Source organism: Calypte anna, chromosome 24 (assembly GCF_003957555.1).
Source record: "Calypte anna isolate BGI_N300 chromosome 24, bCalAnn1_v1.p, whole genome shotgun sequence".
NCBI lineage: Eukaryota > Metazoa > Chordata > Aves > Apodiformes > Trochilidae > Calypte > Calypte anna.
The window spans coordinates 608,249-625,519 of record NC_044269.1 but is presented as its reverse complement, the minus strand read 5'-3'; the positions used below and the strand labels follow the sequence as shown (position 1 = coordinate 625,519).

General features: G+C 44.5%; 1 protein-coding gene across 5 annotated transcripts in view; it reads left to right on the top strand.

Moving 5' to 3' along the window:
- Positions 1-17,271, top strand: part of FLI1 (Fli-1 proto-oncogene, ETS transcription factor) — an 84,249-nt gene that overhangs the window by 61,180 nt on the left and 5,798 nt on the right. For 4 of the 5 annotated variants that reach the window (XM_030464697.1, XM_030464695.1, XM_030464699.1 and 1 more), the window contains 2 exons: positions 4,777-4,845; positions 16,830-16,895. In XM_030464697.1, the coding sequence (XP_030320557.1) occupies positions 4,777-4,845; positions 16,830-16,895 (135 nt within the window). The remainder of the gene's footprint in view (positions 1-4,776; positions 4,846-16,829; positions 16,896-17,271) is intronic. The other variant, XM_008498491.2, reaches the window with a different exon arrangement.

Here is a 17,271-nt window from a genome sequence, read left to right as displayed (position 1 = left end):
CATTTGCTGAGGAGCAAATTCCTCCCTGATCCTACTTTCCTTTAGATAAGACTGAATCAAAAGCCTGGTCACACTGCTTGAAGAAAAGAATCAACAGGGTGTATTGAAATTCAGTCCCCTAGTTGACTCATTGTCTTTAAAGACCTGAAATTAGGAGATATAAACCTCTGCCTCAGTTTCCTGAAAATGGAGCTCATAATCCTGCCTGCTTGTCAGGTTTGTCTGTTGAGATAGTAAATCTGTGGGATTCTGTCTCACACCTCTCAAGCCCCAGCACAGCTTTCAAGTTTTGAGTAATATTTGGAAAAGATAACTACTTTCTAAAATACTCAAAAATACCTCTAAAACTTTATCATTCTTAGGAGCTAGTTATTTAACCTTTAAAAAAAGAACAAAACATTGTACATTCTCAACTTGTGAAAAGCAAACATAAGTATTACTTTATTTTAGAAATCTTGAGTACCTGGGAAATCTTTTACATCAAACTTAGAAGAGCTTGAGTTGGGAGTCCTAATTACTATTGAGCAAAACTGGGACTGAAGTCCCAGAGCAGATGCAACATTCAAGTTCTGCTGCAGTGCATGCTGAATAATAATCATTAAAATTCACTGTTCAGCCAGGGGAATGCCTCCAGTGATTTCCATGCCACTAACCCAATCCAAAACCTGAGCAGCTCTGCAGGATCCACTCAGAGGAGTTATTCCAGCGTCACAGGGATGCACACGAAAGGAGAATTCAATTCCAATCCATCCCCAGTTTTTATACCTCTAACTCTCCCTCCCTTCAGCCCCTTGGGCCATGTCAGACATCATGCCAGTGCTGTCTTTACTAAAGCAAGCTCCTGTCTGTGTGGAGCTGGGGGCAGGCTGGGAGGAGCATTCCTTCCCCTGCAGCTGTTCCTTGCTGCTGATGACAGTCTGGTTTCTGGCCTGCTGGTTACTCCCTCACGGAGTAACGCCTCCAAAAGGAGCTTATTGTTTTTCCAGACTGATTTCCAGCGGATGTTTAGTGCTGAGCCTCTGAGCTCAGTGCCACAGGGAGATGGTCTTTTTTTTCAGGAATTTTCCCCTTTTTTGCAAGGTTGTTTTTTTTTTTCAAAGGCATCCAGCTCTGTTCTTGCTTAGGGTGGAGAACTCTCGATAGCAGCAAAACACAAAAGAATTTGGGGAAATTGAAGATCTAGAGGCTCAATTACATCTGCTCAGGTGCTGGTCCTCTCAGGCTGTTAAGCTGATGTGATGGATTAATGAATCCTGAACTTTGGTGTTTGTTCTCCAAGAGAAAAAAAAAAAAAAAAAAAAAAAAGCTGATCTGAACTTTGGAAGCCTGTTTGCTAGCCAGGCAAGGAGAACTCCTGAATATTAACTTCCTCAGAAGGTCCTGATCAGGGTGAAAGCATTCTGTCTTTTAGACTGCACATCTGTGTCCAAATAAAAAAAAAAAACCCAAAACAAAAACTGGTAATGTCTGCAAGACCTCAACAAAAGCTGCATCTTCATTCTGGAGATAGAAGGTTGAGAGGAGTTATTTAAAATAGACAAGAGTAAACCAAACCATATCACTGCACCTTGTGTCTTCAGGCAGAGCTTAGGTCTGGATCAGACTTGTGCAGTTGTTTCCTGTTTCCTCAACCTACTGAAGCAGCCAGGAATTCAGAGGTTTTGGATCTTCAGGAGATTTCAGCCTTGCAGAACCCAGTTCTGCAGCACCCTGTGGAGTCTCGCCAAACAACCCCCACCAGTTTTTATTCAAGGAACTCAGTGACACCCCTCAAAGAATTCTCTTGAAGTATTTCTTCCAGTGTCCTTTCCAAAATTTTGAAGCCTTAGCTTTTCTTCTTCTCGTTCTTCCCCTTGCACCTTCAGACTCCAGACTGCCTGGCTGCCCTGCTGGTATCTTTTTCAAACACAGTTTGCCTGATCCATCTTCTCCAGCCAGCCCCAGGGCAGTGGGAAAGGGGATTTCAATGTTTTCATGCTATGATTGGGATGAACATCAAAAGAAGCCTGAGCAGTCACCTCCCCTCCTTTTCCTCTCTGGTAATGGGGGGGTCAGTTGTGTCTGATGTGTACAAATGAAAAGAGCCTGAAGGGGAAAGGATGAGACTGTGGTCAGAAGCAGAAAACTGCTTTGTGGTTCCAAATCAGGTCGTGATGCCAAACAAAACACTGTTAAATGCAGCAGAACCCCAATTCTACAAGGAGATGTGGAGGGAAGGCCATGTGGCCTTCAGAGGGTCAGGATAAAAAAGACTTCCAGGTTAAATAGACTTCCAGATTGTGGAACCAAGATGTTCCTACATCTCAGAAGGATGAGCTGCCTTGTGAAATGAAGGCTTTATGTGGAAAAAAAGTCTCTCCTGCTCTGTTTTCTAGTGCTTTTGCATCTTCCTCTTTAATTAATGCAAGGGAAATAAAAGAAGAAAGGAAAAGATGGAAGGAATGATAAAATAGCATGTTTAATATTAATTATAGAATAGCCCTGCACTTTATTAATAATACCAGTGCTTCCAGAAAGAGCTGATTCAATCTAAGCTGTCACTGACCCAGTGAGATGTGAAGGGAATAAGAACAAAATGAAAATTCATCACAGCCAAAGTTTTACCCCAGAATGAGTAAGGGAGGGAGCAGCCTGCTCTCTGTCTGCCTGCTTCTCTCTGTCCTGATCTGTGTCTCTGGCTTTTTCTCTTTTCCTCTTTCATTCAAAACCCTTAATAGGAAACACATTTCCTTTTCTGTGGTGTTCCCACCAGAAACCTCAGACTGTCGGGCAAAGGTGAGAACTTTTAGCAATTAAACTGGGGGAGGCACCGTCCCTTTCCAGTGGCTTGGGCTGCATTTTTTAGTGTAAAGTAGCTATAGGTTGATCAGCCAGGCTTGTTCAGTGCCATTCATCACCCCTCACCCCCACTCCCCAGCCAGGCAGTGCAACCAGGCATTTGCAGCCTACTTAGTCACAGAAAATTGTGTTGCTGAATTCCCCAGCACGTCCCTGTCTGGGGCAAGTGAGGCTGGATGGTGCATTTAGGATCTACTTCAAATAACCTGAAAAGGAGAGAGTGGTGGGCTTGAGTTGCCCTACAGATATCCAAGAAAAAAATGCCAAAGCCAAAAACCATCTGATGAAAAGATGAGTTAAGGTGACAAAATTGTTGCAGTTCCTCCTCCTCCAGCATCAGCAATAGACCAGACAAACTCTAAATACTTAAGCCAATCACTTTGGCTATCTGCAGCTTTCACAATCAGGGTACTCCTGGGATCCCTTGGAATTCTTTCCCTCCTAGTTTACGGTGTTTTCCATCCTGCTCTTTTGAAACATCTCCTCTCTTGCAGCATCTGGTAGCATCCATCCTCCACACCCTCCGAGTAGGCTTTGTTTTCCAGCCCTTTCTATTTCTGTGTCTTGCTGGCTTCTGCATACCTTTGGCTTTGGTCGCACTTGGGGAAGAAAAGGAATCCATAGGAGCAGTGGGCTAATAAGATCCAGCACCTGCAATGGCTGTTCCTGCTGGCAGGGAACTGCCTGAGCCTCGGCTCTCAGAGGAAAATGAGACAGACTGTGACTACTGCTGAGGGGCAAGTGAGGTCAGTGTTATTTGGGATCATGTGGATTAGAGGAATGTGGAGACTGCAAGGCTTAGTGGACAGATCCTAACCAGTTAGGATTACAGTACCTGAAAAAGAGGCATTCTTAGCCCTGCCAAGGAGTCTGGGGTTCCTCAGGGAGAGCAGAGCAGATCCAGAATCCAAGTGTATTAAATGGGGCAGAATCTCACTGAATGAACCTCACTGATAAAGGACTGAGTAGCAGAAAGTGCCTATAAAAGCACCTCTCATCCATATCCCTCCGTGGAAAGACTGCTCCCCAGCTCCAGGTCACATCCTTGCTCCCTACCAAGAGGGACCCTGGGCCTCCTTATCCATGTCACCACCTGATGGAGTGGAAATTTTCCAAGGAGCTGTAGGAAAGGTGAGCCTGGAAGATTCTGTAGGATAAACATATAACTAGACAAGCATGAAATGTGTATTACATGCTGGCTTCCAAGAGCTCACAGGGACTCTTCCTCCCTTTCCAGAGGAGTTTACAGGAGAATCAAAGTAGAAAGCATAGAAAGGAATATTTCCACCACAGAGCACAAAGCACAGGCCCTTCCAATGTTGGGTGGGGTTTTTTTTGTGCTCCCCTTGAGTCGTTTTGTTTCAAGTGGGGCTGGATGGAAAGGCCACTCTGAACCAAGAAAGCTACTTTCAAAACTCCAGAAAGCATGGGAGATGTTGGAATATCAGTGAGATTTTTGCAGCTGTCTGCTCAAAACCAAGCATGTGACACTCTAAAAATGTTCAGATCCTGACAGTGCAATTCGTGTCACTGCTTCTTTATGTTCCTCAAACAGGAAAGTTCTCTCCCACAGCTAGAGAGAGAAAAGCTTCTTCCTTATCCTGTGATACAATCTGTGCCACAGAAATTTCTAGAGGCTCTGCTGTGATAAATATTGTAACCATCTAATTATACCACCCAACCTCACCCTTTTATATCAGGTGTTCACCAAGGTGCTCAGTGAAGGAGGCAAATGTTTTTATTTTGATTTGGAGAAACAGGAGCACACGTGTGACACACAGCTGCCAAGCTTTTCATCTCCATCACAGAAAATATGGGCCCAGTTTTCTGAAAAACTTGGTCTTTAGATCCTAGTGATAGCATTTTCTACCTGCCTACACAGTTCCCCACTGGCAGAGCACATTCAGACTGCAATAACTCCTTTTCTTTCTGTTACAGGTAGCTCACTGCTGGTCTACAATACTCCATCCCACACAGAAGCTTCCTCACGTCTTGCCACCAAAGAAGGTCAGTCTTTTGCATACAAATATCCTGCTGTCCTGTGCTCTCACAATGGTTTTATTTGGGTTCAAACTACACCTTTTTTATAATATCCTTTTTATAATATCCTTTTATAATATCCATACATGAAACAAATGTAGAGCCTTGTTAAAATGGAATCATTCACAATTTGTTGCCCTGGCCATCCTGAAAATCAAATCTCTGCTCCTCCAACCACCACTGTGACATAAAATGTACATCTGCTGTTCTCACACTTGTGTATTCCTGAGTTGAGGAGCTGATGGCATATTTCTGTCCTTCACATGAAGCAACTTGAAATCTCACATATATAGCAAGGACTGAGACACTTTCCCTATGGATGAGTTCACATTTGAAAGGATAACACTTCCTCACACTAAATATCATTAATGAAAAAAGGACACTCAGATCTTCCAAAACCCTTCATGAATCTGTCTGCCAGTTTCAGCCAGCAAAGACAACCAAGTCTGTTTTCTTGATGCTTTCATTTTGAAATATTTTCATTTTCTTTTTCAAATATTCTCTAATTTTTAAGTTATTAGAAATTCTGATCATGTAGATGGAGATTAGAAACCCTTAAGTTTAAAAGTTAATAACACACCTAGGGCTCCTTCAGGTTTTTGAGTTGATTGAATATCCTTCAGTCAGGTTTCTAAGGATTTCTTCTGCAGCTACACTTGGATTACTTATTCTTATTTATAATGAAAATTAGATTCTTAGTCATGATAAAATTCTGAGAGTTGGTGTTTTGGGTATGAGGGAAATCCCTTACCTAAGGGATAAAACCCTAAGTCACAGTCAGGCAGTTGACTGCTACAGGAGATAACCCCCCTAGGAGGAGTCTGCTCTCCTTTTGAAACACTTTCCTCACCTCATATATAAACATCTCTATGCTTTTCAGGAGAACCAAGCTACACTGAGAGCCCTGTTTCAAAGAATAGTGGGGAAAGGCAGAAAGTCTTTTATTTAAGCAGCTGGAGAGTGAGACAGACAAAAAAAAAAAAAAAAAAAAAAAAAAATTACCCCAACCCCATTTCACCAAGAGGCTACAGCAAACTGAAATCACACATTTAACAAGCTTCTGCATGGTGTGTCTGGCTGCCTCATTGAGGAGCACTGCTCTTGGAGCCAGCACTTCTTTCCCCTTGCACCACGCTGTGTTTCATCTCCAACATCTGTCTTGGACCCTGGACTCAATATCAGAGCTGCTTTTTTACAGCAGGTTCTTTTGTCCAGCATCTAACACTCCACTTGAGCTGTCTGTTCCCTGGCATGCTGCTCCCTGTTTATGAGACAGGCAATAGTTGATACAACATGGTGCATTACAGAGACAAAGCCAGGCAGGCTTTTCTGCCCCTATTTTGATGCTAACAGTCATCTATTTAAAATTAATAAAAGCTAGGCTTGCTCCTATTTGAATAAAACAGAACCCACAATTTCCCAACTTAAACACACACACACACATCCAAGACTGCTCGTTCTGTCTCAGGCCAGGTGGTTGCTAAAAATAAAGGGAAGAAAGCTGCAAATTTTTTGTGTTAAAGAGCAATGCTCTGCATGAAACTGGACTCCTCTGTGTTTTTTATACCCTTTAGCTTTGCAAGTCAGGCCTAGAGTCACTCAGGCAGAAAGAAACTGGAGGGAAACCACGTTCCTCCCTCTCCATTTTTTACTGCCCTCGAGTGTGTTTCTTCAGTGCAGCTGACAGAAGTTTGTGTTTGATTCCTGTCAGCTCGGCATTTTAACTTCACATGGTACTTTCATCACATGTCAATAAAGGACTAAACACACCCAGGGGATAGTCCAATAAAAATTAAGAACTAGGACAGAAATGCTGAAATCCCATCCATCCCTTTTCCATTTCTTCCTGCCATGCATAAATTTCCTCTGCAAGTCATTTGGTGTCTGAAGGCTGTGCTAGGAGAAAATGCCCCACATCGTGTTCCAAATTCTGTCTGTGAGGTAAGAGGACAGGGCAAGAGGCACGAGAGCATGACAGGCTGCTGGAGAAAGAATTAGGGGAGCAGAGTCAAGTGTCTTGTCCAATATCACAGAAGAAACTCAGCACAGACATAAAGCTGAACTTGGAATTCCTCACCCTAGTCTGGTAGGCAGTGAGATTTTCCCTGCTCCTTTTTAAGGCTTTTTTAATAGGCAGGCTTCAGGAAGATGATATTCTTTTGCAAAAGGAATTTCAGGTTAAAAATCATGAATTCTTAGTAAGGATTTTCTTGTCTCCTAGTTAAGGAGTTTCATCTCAAAAGATGAAAACTTTTTCTTCGTGTTAATGCATCTTGAATCTACTGTCCTGTAAATATTTCTTTTCTCTATGCCTGTGAACAAAAACAAACAGATTTGTCTAACCACCTTCCCTTGGGGATTCAAAAGTGGGAGGTGATGAAACAGTACAATACATGTCAGAGACAGGAAAAAAGAGACTGTTTTCTTCACTCCTCCAGTAATTGTTCTCACATATCGTCCAAGATCACAGAGCTGATGCAATTAACTTGCTTATGCAAATTCCAGGGAGCAATGCAGGCTCTGTGCATACACTAACACTATGCCTTATCCAGTGCGTTCTGCCCTCACAATGAGGAAATAAAAACCAAAAAAAAACCCAAAAACCAGCAGGGCTAAAAAAAAAAAAAAAGGTGTGGCTGCAACACAGAGGGATGCAGATCTTTTAAATCTGATCTTTCTCCAGTGTGTGATGGACAGGGCATGTTCTGGGACAGAACCCAGGAGCACCCAGGAGCAGAGGGAAAGGCAGCCCTGGTGCCACAGGACTGGGTTGGATGGCTCTGCCTTGGCTGCTGGCAGCTGCAGCCTCCACTCCCTTTTCCCCTTCTATTTTCTGCCCCTCTCACTTCTCTCCTGTGCTGCCAGCTCTGTGCACAGAGCCCGTGGCACTGCTTTCAGGGAATTAAAATGCTTTCAGGGCAGAAAGAGATCCTGGAAACTCATAGAGCTGAGCAGAAAGCACACGCGTTTTGTTCTCGGGTCGGATCGGTGGAAACCTCGTGGTGTTCAAAGGACTCTTGCTGCCCCAGCTTCTTTGCTTCTCAGCCTCATAAACACTCCAATGTATGGAACTTAGCGTCATTGGGACAAATTGTCTTCAGCTGCCTTTGAGAAACAAATTGCTGTAATGAAAATCACCAGTATTTTTTGGCCAGAGAACAATTTTCTGGAAAATGAAACGAGGCTGCACTCCTTGCTGAATGGAAAGATTTGTGTCCCACTCCCAGCACTCCACTGGAGAGAAGGTCTGGTTCCTTTTCCAGGACTGTTTGCAGCAATGAGTGACTGACCTACTGTAGGTACTGGAGACATGGGAGAAGGATCTGAGCCTCCAGGATCTGCCCAACTCTGTGGAGATTTCCAATTCCTTGCCTCCAGAATGGTGTCATTTTAAGGAGGTTTCCATGGGGAAATGGAAAGTATATTCACATACAGCAAAACTTGGAGGCCAAAGGGCTGTGAGCATTCTGGCCTCGGTCCAACACACTCTTCAAGTCCATGCTTATTTTTAAGGGGCCTGCACAACTCCTGTGTTCAATTAATATTCAAGCCTAAAAGCTCTGCGGAGTGGTGGTAAACCAACACCAGCCCCAAGACTTATAAATCCAACCAAGATTCCAACAAAACACAGGATAAACTGATGTGCTACCTGTGTTACCAAAGAAGGAAAATATTTGTAAGTGAATACATGAGTGTGGGGGTAGGAGATGAATTGTAAGGGCTTAGTCTGTGGCTATCACATGTTTGTGTTTGCACTGTAGAAGTGTTTGTGTGAACATCAAGGATGTTTGGGTAGAAGTTGCCTTGGATTGTGTGTTTTGTACTGTTGTTAGCAAATTTAAGATCAACAAATCAGTGAGATCTGAAACTCCCACAGCTTGGTTTCCCATGGGTTTGAACCCATGTTCATTTGTTCATTGGGAGCCCCTCAGGAAGAGTTTCCTGATGTTGGAGCATTAATAACATCTCTTCTACACAGGTTCCTTGGAACCTGACAAAATATGAGCCCATGCAGGGCAATCCATCAGGGCCACAGCCTCCCTTCTCTTTCCTCAGCAGTTTCCTATAAAGTGATGCAAGCTTTTTAAAGCTCTTCTCTCTTGCTTGGCAAACCTGGTGACAATTTTGGGTGAGGGGTTCCAAAGTTTTGGGGGACTGGAGAGAAGAGGGGCAAAGAGACCACAGGCAGCTTGGTTGCACAAGCCCCGTTCCCACAGGAAAAGAGTTTCAAATTCCTGCATAAAATTCCTCCCCTGAAAAGGCCGTTTTTCAGGTCTAAAAGGTTGTCATGTGAAAAATGTTGACCAGCTTCAGTAAAGTCTTCTTTCGAGTGTCTCAGGAAGGCCCCTGGCTCACAGCAAAGCTTAGAAACCCCCCACTCAGCCAGGCAGAGAAAAAGCAGTTGCAGCTTTATGTCCTCTGAATTCTCTGTACATGTGAAAGTGTTTGGCGAAGAGATTTGTGTGCGTGGTGATGAAATATTCCATTTTTAGCTCCGTGGCAGAAAAAGAGGAGGCTTTTTTGATGCTTCTTTTATTGTGACTGTGTGGCCAACCCGGGGATTTATGATTTCAGGAGAGACAGTAGCGAGCGCTCTTGGATTTTTCTTTCTCTCTCTTTTTTTTTTAATTGTTTTCTTTTGAAATTCCAGAGTTGGTGTTTTGTCTGCTTTCTCCCTGACCCTCTTCAGAGGCAGGCGTGTGTTTTTTCACCAGAAAAACTGGAAACAAAGAATCGTTGTCTTGAAGCTGTAGCAGGCAGGAAACCCAACTCACAAGGGATCACCCCGAGCCAGCGCTGTCCCAGAGTAGACTCCAGTTCTCTGAATTCAACCTGACAGCTTGTCTGGAGCACTTTCTAAGTAACCATTATCCTTCCTTTTCCCCCAGCAAAAGAGCTATTATTTTTTTGCCTAGGGTGCACTGCAAGCAATGTTATTGCACATGGGGAGGGGGGGTTTACAGGTTTGCTGGGGTGCACTCCCTCATGTGAAAAGCTCTTGGAAGGGCTTTGGCTCTTGCCTAAGAGGACAGTAAATTTGGTTCCTGATAACAAGTTAAAGAGGCAAAAGCTGGAAAAATGCTGCAACGTCTGCACGTGTGTGCCTTCCCTTTTCTCTCACTGCATTGCTGTGTCTAGCTTTTTTTTTTTTTTCCCTCTCTGTGAATATGCCTTTCTTTTTCTTGACTTCTGCATTTATGGGTTTTTCAATGAGTGCAAGCTGCAAGCACCTTCACTGATTTTCCCTCCCTCTGTGTTGGGGGACAGGTAAAATAATGCAGGGTGCTGTGGGCAGGGCTGTGCACACGTGTGTGGTTTGCATGGAGCTCTCTCTGCTTCTGTGAAGGGTGCTCAGCAATTCCTTGGAGAATCTGGAATTGTGTGCCTGGGTCTCTGCTGGGTGGACTGCCTGCCTGCTGCTGTCTGGGCTGGGAAGTGGCTGCTTTTCCAGGCTGGCTCTGGGAGGGATTCTTAGGACACATCCTTCAGTCTTCACACGCTGTGCATTGGGACTTCTGCTGCTGATATTAAATTAAAAAAAAAAAAAAAAAAGTAACAACAACAACAGAAAAAAAAATCTCATTACTTCTTCCTTTTCTTCATAATGTGCCTTTGTAAGCCTTGCAGAGGGTAACTCAGACATGGATCAGGAAGTTCCACTGCTGCACAGCTCAGGGATGTTTTTCCAGCCTCACTCACACAACTGGGGGCTGTCGCCTGTGGCTCAAAGCAAACAGGGAGTGACTCCAAATTTTGGAGGCCAGAGCCCTCCCCTGAGCTGGGGAGCAGAGCTCTGGGCTCTGGAGCTGTGGTGTGAAGGAGCTCCTTCATGTCACCCTGCAGCTTGGTGACCTCCCTCAGGAGGGACTGCCCTGAGCATGCCCCTGTCTGGGGAAGCTGAGTGAATCCCCCTTGGAAATCCTGGATTCCAGTTCTGTGCATGTGCTGTGTTAAGCTGTAGATCCTGTGTGACACTGGGAATCAGGGGGCTTCAGCCACAGCACTTTACTCCAACACTGGATCTAAAGGAGGAGTTAGATCAGAAATGTCTGAGCAGTCTGACCTGTGTTTCCATAAGGACAGCAACACATAACCAGGCTCTCAGCTGCTTGCTGAGGGTCCCCAAGCTAAATCTGCTCCTCATGTCCATGTTCTGCAGCAGATCTCTTACATAAACCCAGCACTCACTTGGTTTGTATTGCCTTCAGATCAAAACCCAATGATGTTTCAAGGCTGGACTTTGGTGTCTGTGTCAGTTTCTTACCTGTAAAACAGATTAACAGCAATGTAAAGATGCGTGGGTTTTATTTTTTATTTTTAATTGTGAAATAATAATAGTCTGATACTGTAGAACAATGGTGTTTTTTAATTATTTTGCACGCAACTGCTTGCTCCCTCTTGTTGGTGAGGCTCAGCATTACTTAATTCCACATACGATCCCTGTACTGCTGATTCTTTATCAGAGGGAGCAGGATATTGTGGTCTTGAAGCAGAAACAAATGAGTTTGGTGCTTGAAGGCACTGGAAAGTCTTACATAAGCATGAGAACAGTCACAGTAATAGTGGCCATGAATGACATGCAGCAGGGCATGTGGCATATGTGCTAAGTAATTGTTTTAATTAACAGAAATAGTAAATGGAAAAGTAATTCACTGCAGAACAAATGGTGCTGTGGGTGAGATTCTGAGGCTTTGGTGTACACAGTCAGGACACAGATGCAACTTGTCCCTGGGTGTGTGCCATCAGGCAGATGACTGGGTTGGATCAATCACCTCTTGTACCTGTTTGAGAAGGCCAGAGGACCCCCTCCTATTCTGCATTTGATGTTGATTGAGCATTTAGGATTCATATTTGGAGTCAGAGTGGGCCTGGGAAGAACCTTTATGTTTGCTGCCATCACTTAAAATAACATGTCTAATGTTTCTAGGAGGAGGTGGAAGTGTTTTTGGCTTCCTTGCCCCTTCAGAAACCCACAGTCTAGGTTTCTTCTCTCCAACTGGCTTTAAACACAACCCCACCTCTTCAATGTGATCTCCAGGAGGTTAAATGACAGGAGTGTGAGGGCTGGATGCTCAGCAGCTTTGCATGTCTGGTTTGCAGGAGCAGTGGTTTTTCTTCCCATGGGCCTATGCTGGGACTTTTCCAGGACACCAGAGTAGTGCCACCACATAGAGCTTTGCCTTGGGAGGAAATGCACTGAGGTCCTGCACCCTCCTTTCTCTCCCTATGAAGTAGTTGCCACAAAATAGACCTCAAGTGACCACTTAGATTAATCACAAGCTTGGATCCCCCTAGGACACCTGGTTCTGCTTTCGCCATTTAGAGAAACTAATTTAAATTCCAGCCACCAAGCCAGCATCCTTTCTTCCTACTGAAGCAGAAGGACTCGTTGCAAAAACCATACTGTGTTCTGCATGGAGAAGCCCATGGATCCCACAGCCCATGGATCCCATAGCCCATGGATCCCATAGCCCACTTCAAATTTGTGTTCTCCTTTCCCTGCTTTGCTTCATTGAAGTCTGTAAAGCCAAGTCCTGTCTGGAAATGGAATGTCTGTGTTCCCTAACTGAGTAAGACAGGGGAAGTTCCTTCTGTATTTCAGGTTTGGGGGGGTTTCCATCACATGAACTGAGGTCATTAGCACCCCAGATGCTGTGGTAAGGAACCCAAGAGTCATTATTGTTGTTATGGCTGGATCAGAGCCACCACTGTGTTTCACAGGGAAAAGGAGGCAGCATTAGTAAGAGCCCAGACAATTCACTGAGGTTTGGGAAACTTACCTTTATTTTCTTCCTGGTTCTGTCACCATGACAGAAGGACAAGCTGCTTCCCATCCTTTGGTTTTCTCACTCCTTGGAGGTATCTGCTCTGTTAGGCAGAGATTAGTGGGCTCTTCCTATTGCTTAGCACCTAAGGGGAATCCTGATGCTCCCCTGGGCTTGCTGCACATGTGTTCCCCCAGGTGTCTTCTACAAAAGTTGGCACCAGACAGAAAGCCCATCTCAGGGGATGAAAGCTTCCTGGGAGGCTGGAAGCCACACTCAGTTCTGCAACAGTGCTCTGCCTAAGGGAGATGTGATGGGGATAATAACATGTGCTTAGGCAGAGCTCAGCATTTGGACACATCATGGATGGTGTTCCATGGCAGGGGGACACTGCTGGACTGGGACATGGGTCTGACAGAGAGAGCTCCTGTTCAAACCTGTCAGGCTGCAGAGTCAGCCCCAGCAGCTCCTCAGGAAGGCTGGAAAAGAACAGCCCATGATGCCAGGAATCCCATCATTACACCATGCTGCTCCCTCCCAGCCTTGCTTGGAATCGAGGGCACCGTGCCAGCACAGGTGGCATTTCAAATAGCATTTCCCTATTATACCTATAAAACATTTAGGCCATAAATGACCCAGCCCCATTGTACTCATCCTAGGAAAAAAAAAAAAAAAAAAAAAGCCTGAAAAATGAGGATATTACAGGCCCAGCACCCATTGTGTTCTTCTGGAAAGCCTTATCAAGGCTGGGAGCACAAAATTGTGCCTGATTCTGGTTTGACTGAAAAAGCTCTGGAGAGAGGAGGATGAAGGGGCTGTCAGCACTCACTGAGCAGCTCAGGAAGCCCAGGGACTGTGAGCCTATTGTTCAGTTAAAATCCCCCCCTTGTTTCTCCCCTCCATCCCAAGCTTTCAAATTCATAAAAGACCATTAAAAAAAAATCAAGAACTTTTTAAAGCTTACCAGGGAGATTTTTTGTTCTCTAATACATCTTATCTTAAACACAATCCCCTAATGGCTTGTTCAGTGCATTCCAGCTGACGGGACTGCTGGGCATCTGGGATGCTCTTTGCTGTGGTGTAGAAATCTGCTTGGGGATTTTAAGCCCTGTTTCCTAGGCAAAAAAAAGCCCCTGTGTGTGTCTGTCCATCTGCCCCAAGCCATATTTGAGCCTGTTCCTCTCTTTAGAGGAAGAATCTGCAGAGGGATAATTTAGCATCTTGAAGATGGTGAGGTGGAACCAAGGGAGATTTAGGGTGAGAAAGCATAGAGCAAGGTTAGAAAGGGTCCAGAGACCAACACTACAATCTGATCCACACAGGCTGAAAGCCACTTCATCTGGAAAAGGCAGCTAAAGCCTGAGGAAAGTGCATTTATGCATGTAAATAAATAAAATTATATTTCACTGTCTTCTCTGGCGTGCTGTGAGTGCAAATGTTTGCAAAGCTGTGAGATCCTCAGTTGAAAGGTGCTGTGAAAGTGCAAAGCATTATTAATACCCTTTACCTTCCTCATAATAGAGCATGCATTCATTCTGGGGAATTTCTGGACATAAACCAGACAGCTGTGGAATGACATTTCTTGAAAGCATCTATGATTTATTTTCTGCTCTTTAATTCCATTTTGTATTGAACACACATTTGTCATAGGGCTCTTGCTCCACTGGGTCTTTTAAGCCTAAACCAGACCTGGGGACCTGATCCTTACCTCATACAAATTTACTTCTAACTTCACTGTAGCTATTTGCTGATTTACACCAGAAGAGGACCTCAGCCCAACTCTTTTAATTGAATTTCCATAGCGGGGGAAGTTTTGGTAAAATCCAAGTGGGTTTCATGACAGAGAAGACTCTCCCTGTAACCATCTGGCTGGGCTCTGTAGGATCTCTTTGAGCCACCGGGTGTCAGGTCCTGGGAATGATATTGTTTTTGCAGAAACCCGAGGCTCTGGATAGGTTCCCTGGCTCTGCCTTTCCCATTTTGTTTTAAACACGTTCAGCTTTAGAGCCTGGAAGCTGGGAGGGCTGGTGTGGTTCTATCACGTTGCACGAATTTGTGTGAAAACAAAACAAAAGCAGCTTAGTGGATTTAAACTTCTTTTTTTTTTTTTTTTTTTTGAAGTAGCAGGGTTGGAAACTTGCACTAACTGAGTGAACACGTTTCAATAGCAATGCCTGTGTGGCTAACTAGGATATTCAACCCTAAGCCATGCTGTACAGGGAAAAGAGAAGCCAAGGGACTCACCTGAGGGATGCAAAACCTGGGTTAAACCTGGGCTGAGCCACGTGTGTGCCATCCTTCCAAACTGGCCCTTGGCAACCTGAATGTATGCTACAAGGAAACCCATTCTGAGAGATTTGAAGTGATAATTTGGACCAGGTTTAGCCAAACTTATCTGGAGAACCAAACCTCTAGCCTGCAAAGCCCAAGCAGCCACAGCAATGCACACCTGGTCAGCACATCTGATTGTAATACTGCCACTTATTGGTTAAAAACCCCCTCAGGAGTTGGGTTTTGCACTGGTTTTGTGGCACTGAGCAAGGCAGGCTTCTCTTCTGTGACAAAGCTTCTCCATCTGAAGGAGAAGGATGAGCATCTATCCAGCTGATGGCCTCTTTGTTTACTCACAAGATGCTGATGCATCTGGACCAACCAACCCATTTGTAGCTGCCAAGTACCTGACCCCAAAAAAACAGATAATATTGAAAATGTTCAATGAGTTCTGCTACTGTTTGGAAAGGAAATATTTTCCCTCATTTTAAAAATACTTTTTCTCTGGTGGAAAATTGCTACCTTTCTTTTTAACAGGATCACCATGTAAGTGACATTTCCTTTAAAACTGCATCCTGGTAAAACAGTTTCTGATGGAGCCAACCAGGATTTGCATTCACATCTCTGTGAAATTTCTGAGGTTTTGCTTTTCTCTCTCACTGCACCAGTCTTGGGGTTTTTTCAAAGTATTTCCCAAAACATTGCTCTAATAGCTGAAGTTGTAATACTTCTGAAGGATATCCCAGGGGAGAAATGAAAGTCAGAGCCTGGCTGCAAAGAGGACATGGGAAAAGCCAATGGTTACTTTAGACCTCATCTCTGCTCTCCTGACTTCAGTCACTGATGAAGTTTGGATTTGCACAACGAGTTTCCTGCAAGGAAAATGCCACCCATGCAAGCAGCACATTACTTAAAACAATGACAACTGCTGAGGACTGAACTTGGGGATAAAGTTCCCCTGCAGCATCAGGCTGTGAGCCAGCTTCCAGCCCTGTCTCTCCTTCTCCTCCTGGGGACAGCACAGCCAGGGCTGCCAGCTCCCTCCTTCACAGATGTCCCAGTGCACTCTATGTACCAGGCTGAAACCATAGGGGTTTGTTTTTCAGCCTGATCTGGTTGCAGTGGGGTTTGTGGTTTCTAGTAAAAAGAGAAAAAAACAAATAAGTAAAACAAAAATAAAAACAGGCAGATTATATGAGCTCTATTTTCCCTCTGTCCCCTCTCTTCCCTCCTCCTTTCTCTCCATCTCTTCCCCTCCCCTTCCCTCTCTCATCCCCTCTCTGTTTTCCTTTTCATGCCAATAACTAGAAGGCTGTAATTTCAAAGCTGCAGCAGTTTCCCAGCACCAGGAGGAATGTGCAAGTGCCTGGGATGTTTGCAGAGGGAGCTGGGCAGCCCTGCTGTGCCCTGCAGCCCAGGGGGGCAGAGGCACTGCTCAGCCCCTTCCAGCAGCAGAGGCAGAGGGGTACTTTGAATTTCACTTGAAAGGATGTTTGTTCCTCTTTTCTTCTTCCTTAAAATAGCTTTTTTAATTGTGTGTGTCAAGCCTTTGGCCACACTGGGTTTTAAAGTCACCCTTGATTTTCTGTGAAATAACAAAAGGGTTCCTCTCATCCTCCTTTTCTGCCCTTGGTCATCTTAGGATAAGAGCAAAGGGATTTCCTTGGGGTAGGAGGAGCCAGATTTAGAGAGTGCTCTGACTGCTGCTTCATGATCACTGAGCATTGCCCAAAAAAACCAGTCCCAACCCTTGTGCTCACAGCCTGTATTGACCTTTGTGAGAGGCCCAAGGAGCACAGGAGATACATAACCTGCATGTCAGTGGGGACCAAGATGTGGAACTAGATTCTTGTAAGATTTTTTCTGGGAAGAGTTGATTTCAACCCCTCTGTGCCTGTTGTCTTTTGTCATTAGATCCCTCCTATGATGCAGTCAGGAGAACAGGATGGGGCAATAATATGAATTCTGGCCTCACCAAAAGTAAGTTGTCCCAATGGGAAGCACAAATTCTGCAATGGAAAACCAAAATGAGACTGTGGGAGAAGACAGGCATGGTTGGCTTTTGTAATGAGCATCAGAAGGGCAGAAGATTGGGGGAGAGTCAGGAAGATAAGAGCTAGAATTATGCTGTTAAAAGAAATAGAAATTGACACGAATACTTTTATTACTGCATTGTGTATTGGAGATGAAGGCACAAACCTCTGATACTTTCAGGATTTGATTAAGAGACCAGAAGCAAATCCTCCATACAAACACAGCCTCCATGTTAACCACCCAGGTGTAGTCAGGTGTCATTATTTTAGGGACAGATACCGACAGCTTGGGCAGACTCTGAACATTTCTTACTGCTTTCAGA